The following is a 10,749-nucleotide window of genomic DNA, read 5'->3' on the forward strand; positions in this document are numbered from 1 at the left end:
CAAATTAACTGTACTGTAATTACACTGGAATTTATCTGAAGCTACTGTAATTTGCTAAAATAAAATAAAATAAAATAAAATAAAATAAAATAAAATAAAATTGAGAGATGACTGAAGGAACTGACTTACAAGTGCCACCCAATTTTTTTTAAGTATTTCAAAACGTAGTTATTTAGCTATTTAGCACAACAAACCGGGTACCTACTGTATGTAAATAACAGTTTCCCTGTACATTTTATACCACAGGAATCGTGGAGAATGGTGCATGAGGGGAAGATGACACACAAAACAACAAAAGAGTCATTATTCTAAAAGATACAAAAGATTTGGAAAATGATCTCCCCAGTCTGAGGGGCGTTGGGCACATGGTGTCACTGTTGAACACTACAGCAAAAGAAAAGAAAAAAGAGCCGTCTTCATCTTGATTCACGACACACCTATCTGCACTGGATATATCGAACACAGTGCTCTCTGGATGCTTTTATGATTTAACCAAGTCCACATGCCCCCCATTAGATTTTCCCCTTGTGTTTATGTGGGGATTTCTGCAAAGTTTTAAAATCAACAAATTGACAATAATTGATTTTTTTTCACTCCTTTTTGAAGGAAGGATGGTATATTGGGCCTCTGTCTTTGTCTTGGCTGCACTGTGGCCCGGCGCTTTGTCTGTGACGCGGTACTCTATTGCCGAGGAGATGGAGAGGGGTTCTGTTGTGGCGAATCTTGCTGCGGATTTGGGTCTTGTGCTCGGAAGCTTGGCGCAACGAGAGGTAAAACTCGACATCTTCACAAACAAAAAATATCTAGACTTTAACAAAAAGACCGGGGAGCTTTACATCGTTGAAAGAATAGACAGAGAATATCTTTGCCCGGCGAAGCCATCATCTTGCTTTCTGAAGCTCGATTTCATCATCGAAACCCCGCTGCGCATCTTCAACATTGAGCTCGGCATAACAGACATAAACGACAACGCTCCACATTTTCGAAGAGACAGAGTAGAGCTGGACGTTTCAGAATCCGCCACGCCGGGGGAGAGATTCTCACTGCCCAATGCTGTAGATCCAGATGTTGGCATAAATACGATTAAAACATACAAACTTAGCACCAGTGACCATTTCACCATAGAAATTCAGACTGGCAGCGACGGAACTCAGTATGTAGATCTGGTACTAACGAAATCGTTGGACAGAGAGGAGGAAGCTGTGCATAAATTAATCCTGACCGCTGTGGACGGAGGTGTCCCGGTGCGTTCAGGTACTGCCAACATCATAGTAAGAGTACAGGACACGAACGACAACCCTCCTCAGTTTGACAAGCAGACGTACACAATAAATATGGCAGAAAACACTCCGATAGGAACGCTGGTCGTTAATCTTAACGCTACCGATCTCGACGAGGGGAGTAATTCAGAGATTGTGTACGCATTCACTCTTTACACGTCGGAAAAAACACAAGACGTCTTTACGCTGAATCCCAACACGGGGGAGATAAATGTTAAAGGGACGATAGATTATGAAGATATGAAATTTTATGAGATGCACATCGAAGCAAAAGATAAAGGAGCACACCCTCTGCTGGGGCAGTGCAAAATAGTGGTTCACGTGACGGATATGAACGATAATTTTCCTGAAATTACTGTGCAGTCTGTGAAAAACACAGTTCCTGAAAATGTACCTGTAGGAACTGTTATTGCGCTGGTAGGTATAAGTGACCGAGACACAGGTGATAACGGAAAAATAAATATCTTCATTCACGAAGCCATGCCGTTTATTCTTAACAAATCATCAGACAGACCCACGCATTATAACCTGATAGTGTCTGAGCCATTAGATCGGGAAAAAGTTCCTGAATATGACATAACACTAATTGCTAGAGACACAGGAACACCTCCTCTATCTGACAATGAAACAATAACCGTGCACCTGCTGGATGTTAATGACAATGTTCCTCAGTTCTCCCAGTCATTTTATACCATACGTGTCATGGAGAATAATGCACCTGGCTCTTTGCTCAGCTCACTCACTGCATTTGATCCTGACCTCCATGAAAACCAGTATCTAGTTTATTTCATCATAGAGAAGGAGATTGCCAACACCTCCATGTCTATGCTGTTCTCCATCAATCCAGAGAACGGGAATCTTTATGCACTGAAAACTTTTGACTATGAGATTGAGAAGGAGTTCTTTTCCACATTGAGGCCAGAGACTCTGGTTCTCTCCTCCTCTCAGCAGTAATGTGACCGTCCACATCATCATAGTTGACCAAAATGACAACGCTCCAGTTATTGTCTCTCCTTGGCGCGCTCACGGCTCAGTGGTGGAGGAGAAGATCCCCAGATCCACTGATAAAGGATCCCTGGTGGCTAAAGTGATCGCCTTAGACACAGACTCTGTGCACAACTCTCGGATTACCTACCAGTTTCTGCAGGTGACTGATGCTTCCTTGTTCAGCTTGGACCAATACAACGGAGAGATCAGGACTATGAGGATGTTCAGTTACAAAGACTCACGCCACCACAGACTGGTTGTTATTGCCAAGGACAACGGGGAGCCTGCTCTCTCTGCTACAGTCACCATCAAGCTGCTGACAGTGGAGACTGATGTTAAGGCCTACTCTGACATGACTGAGATGCCTCTGGAATACGACATCTTTTCAGACATCAACCTGTATCTGGTCATCGGTCTGGCCTCGGTGTCATTTCTCCTACTCATCACCATACTGGTCACCATCGTGCTGAAGTGTCAGAAACCCAAAGCCAGCAAAACTGCTCCTCCCAGCAGGAACAGTGTGATCAGTGAGAGGAACTCCACCATCGCAGACTCCACTCTGGTCTCCAACGATGCCTACTGGTACAGTCTGTTTCTAGCAGAGACCAGGAAAGGAAAGCTGGTGGTCAGACAGCCTGTGCCAAAGGCTCCAGATACATCGTGTCCAGCATCCCGAGAGGGACAGGACTGTCAGAGACTAGTGACTCTGCTGCTTCTACTCTGCAGGTAGGAGTGCAGAACATAATAATTCATCTTTCTTTTCAGTTTCATGGCATCAAGCATATATTTTCCTGATATCAAATAAATTTTTTGACAGTTACAGTGCCATTTTTTGTATATACTAGAGTACTGACTCTCACTTTTGATAGTAGTTGTTTTCAGCAACGTCTTGTTTAATGATGGGATTTCAAGTTTATGTAGCCAATTTTTAAGTGCTGAATGTTATATCACAGTAATGTTTTTTTCAACACAAAAGAAAAATGAATCATTACTTTTAATACATCAAAAAGTATGAGTATGAAAAATTATTGCATTTTGAAAATTATCAAACCGTCTCAGAAACACATTCAAACCTCACAAGAAAGGTAAAGAGAACGAAACATATGCTTTGAGTCAAAAGCAATTTAAATACATATTTAAACTTTACATTATATGTAACAATTAATCTTCTTAAGAGGCTTTTTTAAATTAATCAAAAAATAAACATTAGTGACAACTTAACTTGACTCTCGTCCCTACATTTCTTAAATTTGTTTTAAACACACTTTAAAAAGTTTATCCAATTCAATATCCACACATACAGATAGTATTTACAGTGTTGCAATCAGTCTGCAAAAAAATCCTAAAAACTTTTCTGATGTGTGTCAGAGAAAAAACTATAGAATGTAATAAACATAATCAATTTATTAATTTGTTAAACCTTTAAGAAATCAAATTCTACTCTTGAATATATTTGAAGTTTGTCTCAACAGCAATAATAATAATAATAATAATAATAATAATAATAATAATAATAATAATAATAATAATAATAATAATAATAATAGTAGTGTTGATATATACTTCATAAAATATTTTTTAAATATCACACGACTGCAAATTAATGAGTTTTGCATCAGAAACGTAAATATTTAGGACATTTTACTTTTCCATCATGCTATGGCATTACTTTAAAAATATGTTACAATTTTCACAAGTTTAATTCTATATATTTGGGTTTGATTACACCAGAAGGGAGGCGCTGTTTTGTTTTTTGAAATTCGGGTGCAAAACGTCATTATAAGAGGTCGCTGTTACCGGAACGTTTTCCTACAGACTGACAGCTCCATGGTGCTGAAACACCATTACGAGAATGGAGTTCCTGCTATTTTTATTTATTTCCCTTTAGAATATTCCTAAGACTCTGTGAATCGAAGCGCTCCGAAAAATAAATCGAGCATCGCAGAAAAACGCCAGCTACTTCATTATTTCAATGTTGATAACCTGAAGGTGACAATGGATCCCGTTTTAACAAAGAACTCACTGGCGAGGTGCGTGCTGCTCGCGATTCTTTTTTCCGTGTTTTGTGAAACATCAAGCTCGGTGACTCATTATTCCATACCAGAGGAAATGAAAGAAGGATCAGTCGTCGCCAACCTCGCTACTGATCTTGGCCTGGACGTTAAAACATTGACAAAGCGAAAGATGCGCCTTGACATCATCACGAACAAGAAATATCTGGATGTGAACAAAGAGACTGGTGAGTTGTACATTGTCGAGAAGATCGACAGGGAGCACATCTGCTATACAAAATCTTCATGTTATCTAAAACTGGAAATAACGCTGGAAAACCCATTACGGATATTCAACATAGAGTTAGAAGTGTTAGATATGAATGACAACGCCCCGCAATTTCGGAGAGACGCCATTCATTTAGATATATCCGAAGCGACGCCGAGGGGAGAGCGATTTTCTCTGAGCAACGCGGTTGATCAAGACGTTGGAACCAATTCACTAAAAACATATCATTTGAGTGAAAGTGAATATTTTAATATTGAGGTTCAAACCGGAAGAGATGGATCAAAATTCGCCGATTTGATCCTGAAAAAGACGTTAGATCGAGAGAGGCAGGCACTTCATAACCTGATATTAACGGCGGTGGATGGAGGAACTCCGGCTCGATCTGGTACGGTTAGCATTGTTGTTCATGTTTTAGATACAAACGACAATGCACCTGCATTTGATAAAGCATCCTATAATGTACAAGTAATGGAAAATTCTCCTATTGGAAGTGTAATTATTCACCTCAATGCGACAGATTTAGATGAAGGATCAAATTCTGATATTACATATTCATATAGTTTATATACATCAGAAAAAAACGCAAGAAACATTTAATCTGAATCCAACTACAGGTGAAATTACTGTAAAAGGAATGTTAAATTATGAAGATTTTAGGATTTTGACATGGAAGTCATAGCAACAGATAAAGGAGCCAACAGTTTATCAGGACAATGTACCATAAAGATTCTGGTTGAAGACATGAACGACAACCATCCAGAAATATCAATTAAATCATTTCAGAGTCCAGTGAGTGAGAACATAGAGTTAGACACAGTGATAGCTGTAGTTAGTGTCAGTGATAAAGACTCAGGTGATAATGGAGAGGTTGATCTTCATATTCCAGAGAACATGCCTTTCAAACTGAGGGAGTCCTCTGATAACTATTATGAGTTAGTGGTGTCAGCGCCATTAGACAGAGAGAAAGTCCCAGAATATGAAATCACCTTCACTGTCACAGACAGAGGGTCTCCTCCTCTGTCTGACAATGAAACTATGACTTTGGAGCTGCTGGATGTTAATGACAATGTTCCTCAGTTCTCCCAGTCATTTTATACCATACGTGTCATGGAGAATAACGCACCTGGCTCCTTGCTCAGCTCACTCACTGCATTTGATCCTGACCTCCATGAAAACCAGTATCTAGTTTATTTCATCATAGAGAAGGAGATTGCCAACACCTCCATGTCTATGCTGTTCTCCATCAATCCAGAGAACGGGAATCTTTATGCACTGAAAACATTTGACTATGAGATTGAGAAAGAGTTTCTTTTCCACATTGAGGCCAGAGACTCTGGTTCTCCTACTCTCAGCAGTAATGTGACCGTCCACATCATCATTGTTGACCAAAATGACAACGCTCCAGTTATTGTCTCTCCTTGGCGCGCTCACGGCTCAGTGGTGGAGGAGAAGATCCCCAGATCCACTGATAAAGGATCCCTGGTGGCTAAAGTGATCGCCTTAGACACAGACTCTGTGCACAACTCTCGGATTACCTACCAGTTTCTGCAGGTGACTGATGCTTCCTTGTTCAGCTTGGACCAATACAACGGAGAGATCAGGACTATGAGGATGTTCAGTTACAAAGACTCACGCCACCACAGACTGGTTGTTATTGCCAAGGACAACGGGGAGCCTGCTCTCTCTGCTACAGTCACCATCAAGCTGCTGTGGAGACTGATGTTAAGGCCTACTCTGACATGACTGAGATGCCTCTGGAATACGACATCTTTTCAGACATCAACCTGTATCTGGTCATCGTCTGGCCTCGGTGTCATTTCTCCTGCTCATCACCATACTGGTCACCATCGTGCTGAAGTGTCAGAAACCCAAAGCCAGCAAAACTGCTCCTCCCAGCAGGAACAGTGTGATCAGTGAGAGGAACTCCACCATCGCAGACTCCACTCTGGTCTCCAACGATGCCTACTGGTACAGTCTGTTTCTAGCAGAGACCAGGAAAGGAAAGCTGGTGGTCAGACAGCCTGTGCCAAAGGGCTCCAGATACATCGTGTCCAGCATCCCGAGAGGGACAGGACTGTCAGAGACTAGTGACTCTGCTGCTTCCACTCTGCAGGTAGGATTATGTGTGATACACATATTATTGTTTTAAATCTACAACTGAACTATCATTTAGTTTTAGATTTTTTTTTTTAGTGGTCATACAAACTTTTTTTTCCAAACATACCTACTAAAAACAGGAAACCACATTTTCTGAATTAAATATTCAGTTGCCCCAAGAATGTTACTAACTTTATAAACAATGCAGTGCAATTTATTTTGAAAGTAATATTTATGTTTCTTATTTTATTAATTTTTTTATTTGCTTTTTTGCAAAAACAATTATTTTTTATAATTAAATCATAATTCTGATTATGTTCTTCCACATTCTTTGTGTGATAATGTACATATATTTTCTCTCAGTTATCTAAGTACACAACATAAATATGCATCTTCTCAGAAAAAAAAACACTATTTTAGATAAGAAATAGTTTCATTGATAGAATATTTTGTCCTACCACATATTATATGTAACATATTCCTATCTTTATTTTGTCCTACGATTTCAATCTTTTAAAAACATACACTTATTTTCTGAAGGTCATTATTTCACTAATTTCTCTTTATAACATTATGTGCCATTTTGGCAAGACCTAGTTATGACCGTTTACCGCAAGACCGTAATGCAGTATTTATAGTTTGTCATTAATCAATTAATTATTGAACTCTTATGTTATCCACGAGTCACTTGCAACTCAGCCCATCGTTCCGTCCGCTGTCATGAACAAGAAGTCTATTGAAGTTATTAACTGTTTTAAAAAGAATTTTATTAATGTACAACAAATATTAAAACCTCTATTTTTTTAATCTAAATACGAAACGTACACTTTTTACCGGTGCTTCACATGATTTTATTTTTCTTTCAGATAATAGCAATGAAACAAGAACATAGGACTTGATTAGTCGAAACAATTAAAACTGGATTTAAAATGACAATATTCTGAAAATGGACATCAGTTTCTCAAACACGACACTGGTTTAACGTGTTATATTTTATTAACTTGCGACTATGTTTTTATATTTAATTAACGAACACCTTATTTGCTTCATTTCTTGGGCTTATATTTCACGACGTTTTCTTGTTTTCTTTTCTGATCTTAATGGTGGCGCTATTTTGCAGTTAAAATCAAAGCGTGCAAACGTCATCGGGGGTGGTCTTTTATGATTTGATCGTCATTGTGTCCAGACTGTGGAAGTCCGTGGTGCCAGAACGCTGTTCTGAAAATGAAGTCACAATCTTTTGCATTTTGACTTAACCTACATTTTTGGGAAATGTCCAGTTAATGTCTACGGAGAAAACGTTCATAATCACAGGAAACTTGTGTTTTATCATCTGAAGTGTTTTTAATCTATATCAAAAATGGCTCCTTTTGTAACAAAGACATCATTGCGGAGGTACGTGGCGCTTCTTCTTCTTCTTTGTACCGCCTTTCGCAGCGCATCCGCCTCGGTGACTCATTATTCTATTTCCGAGGAGATGAAAGAAGGATCGGTTGTCGCGAACCTCGCCGCAGATCTCGGACTGGACATTACAACGCTAACAAAGAGAAAGATGCGAGTTGACATAATCGCGAACAAGAAATATCTGGACGTGAACAAAGAGACTGGTGAACTGTATGTTCTGGAAAAGATTGACAGAGAACACATTTGTACCACAAAGTCATCGTCATCTTGTTACCTGCGACTGGAAGTCACATTGGACAACCCAGTGCGTATTTTTAATATCGAGGTAGAAATTTTGGACATGAATGACAACGCCCCGCAATTTCGAAGAGACGTAATACATTTGGATATTTCAGAAGCGACGCAAAAAGGGGAGAGGTTTTCTTTAAGCAATGCCGTTGATCGGGATGTTGGTACTAATGCACTGAAGACTTATCATCTGAGCGAAAGTGAATATTTCAGCATCGAGGTTCAGAGTGGAAGAGAAGGGTCCAAATTTGCAGATTTGATTTTGAAAAAAACGTTAGATCGTGAGAAGCAAGCAGTTCATAATCTAATACTTACGGCGGTAGATGGAGGAACACCTGCCAGGTCTGGCACAGCTAGTGTTATTGTTCGTGTTTTGGACACCAATGACAATGCTCCCATGTTTGATAAAGCTGGCATAACAGTTACAATGCTAGAAAATTCTCCAATTGGAAGCCTTGTTATAAATCTTAATGCAACGGATTTAGACGAAGGATCAAATTCGGAAATTACATATTCATATAGTTTATACACATCAGAGAAAACACAAGAAACATTTCATTTGAATCCAACTACAGGTGAAATTACTGTGAAAGGAATGTTGAATTATGAGGATTTCAATATTTATGACATGGAAGTTATAGCAACAGATAAAGGAGCCAACAGTTTATCAGGACAATGTACCATAAAGATTCTGGTTGAAGACATGAACGACAACCATCCAGAAATATCAATTAAATCATTTCAGAGTCCAGTGAGTGAGAACATAGAGTTAGACACAGTGATAGCTGTAGTTAGTGTCAGTGATAAAGACTCAGGTGATAATGGAGAGGTTGATCTTCATATTCCAGAGAACATGCCTTTCAAACTGAGGGAGTCCTCTGATAACTATTATGAGTTAGTGGTGTCAGAGCCATTAGACAGAGAGAAAGTCCCAGAATATGAAATCACCTTCACTGTCACAGACAGAGGGTCTCCTCCTCTATCTGACAATGAAACTATGACTTTGGAGCTGCTGGATGTTAATGACAATGTTCCTCAGTTCTCCCAGTCATTTTATACCATACGTGTCATGGAGAATAACGCACCTGGCTCCTTGCTCAGCTCACTCACTGCATTTGATCCTGACCTCCATGAAAACCAGTATCTAGTTTATTTCATCATAGAGAAGGAGATTGCCAACACCTCCATGTCTATGCTGTTCTCCATCAATCCAGAGAACGGGAATCTTTATGCACTGAAAACATTTGACTATGAGATTGAGAAGGAGTTTCTTTTCCACATTGAGGCCAGAGACTCTGGTTCTCCTCCTCTCAGCAGTAATGTGACCGTCCACATCATCATTGTTGACCAAAATGACAACGCTCCAGTTATTGTCTCTCCTTGGCGCGCTCACGGCTCAGTGGTGGAGGAGAAGATCCCCAGATCCACTGATAAAGGATCCCTGGTGGCTAAAGTGATCGCCTTAGACACAGACTCTGTGCACAACTCTCGGATTACCTACCAGTTTCTGCAGGTGACTGATGCTTCCTTGTTCAGCTTGGACCAATACAACGGAGAGATCAGGACTATGAGGATGTTCAGTTACAAAGACTCACGCCACCACAGACTGGTTGTTATTGCCAAGGACAACGGGGAGCCTGCTCTCTGCTACAGTCACCATCAAGCTGCTGACAGTGGAGACTGATGTTAAGGCCTACTCTGACATGACTGAGATGCCTCTGGAATACGACATCTTTTCAGACATCAACCTGTATCTGGTCATCGGTCTGGCCTCGGTGTCATTTCTCCTGCTCATCACCATACTGGTCACCATCGTGCTGAAGTGTCAGAAACCCAAAGCCAGCAAAACTGCTCCTCCCAGCAGGAACAGTGTGATCAGTGAGAGGAACTCCACCATCGCAGACTCCACTCTGGTCTCCAACGATGCCTACTGGTACAGTCTGTTTCTAGCAGAGACCAGGAAAGGAAAGCTGGTGGTCAGACAGCCTGTGCCAAAGGGCTCCAGATACATCGTGTCCAGCATCCCGAGAGGGACAGGACTGTCAGAGACTAGTGACTCTGCTGCTTCCACTCTGCAGGTAGGATTATGTGTGATACACATATTATTTGTTTTAAATCTACAACTGAACTATCATTTAGTTTTAGATTTTTTTTTTTAGTGGTCATACAAACTTTTTTTTCCAAACATACCTACTAAAAACAGGAAACCACATTTTCTGAATTAAATATTCAGTTGCCAAGAATGTTACTAACTTTATAAACAATGCAGTGCAATTTATTTTGAAAGTAATATTTATGTTTCTTATTTTATTTAATTTTCTTTATTTGCTTTTTTGCAAAAACAATTATTTTTTATAATTAAATCATAATTCTGATTATGTTCTTCCACATTCTTTGTGTGATAATGTACATA

At 39.8% G+C, this 10,749-nt stretch overlaps 1 protein-coding gene and 2 pseudogenes across 1 annotated transcript; all 3 read left to right on the forward strand.

Annotated features, from left to right (window-relative positions):
- Positions 1-460: 460 nt before the first annotated feature.
- pcdhb (protocadherin b) lies at positions 461-4,176 on the forward strand. Its single transcript, XM_055034434.1, is given in 5 exon segments — positions 461-2,181; positions 2,184-2,212; positions 2,215-2,905; positions 2,908-2,993; positions 4,156-4,176. Coding segments are annotated over 5 exon segments (2,475 nt in total). The 5' UTR covers positions 461-533.
- On the forward strand, positions 4,091-7,866 carry LOC129362723 (protocadherin alpha-C2-like; annotated as a pseudogene).
- On the forward strand, positions 7,823-10,495 carry LOC129362724 (protocadherin alpha-C2-like; annotated as a pseudogene).
- The last annotated feature ends 254 nt before the right edge of the window (positions 10,496-10,749 follow it).

The sequence above is a fragment of the Poeciliopsis prolifica genome, unplaced genomic scaffold (assembly GCF_027474105.1).
Source record: "Poeciliopsis prolifica strain line A6 unplaced genomic scaffold, Auburn_PproV2 SCAFFOLD009, whole genome shotgun sequence".
In the NCBI taxonomy this organism is placed as follows: domain Eukaryota; kingdom Metazoa; phylum Chordata; class Actinopteri; order Cyprinodontiformes; family Poeciliidae; genus Poeciliopsis; species Poeciliopsis prolifica.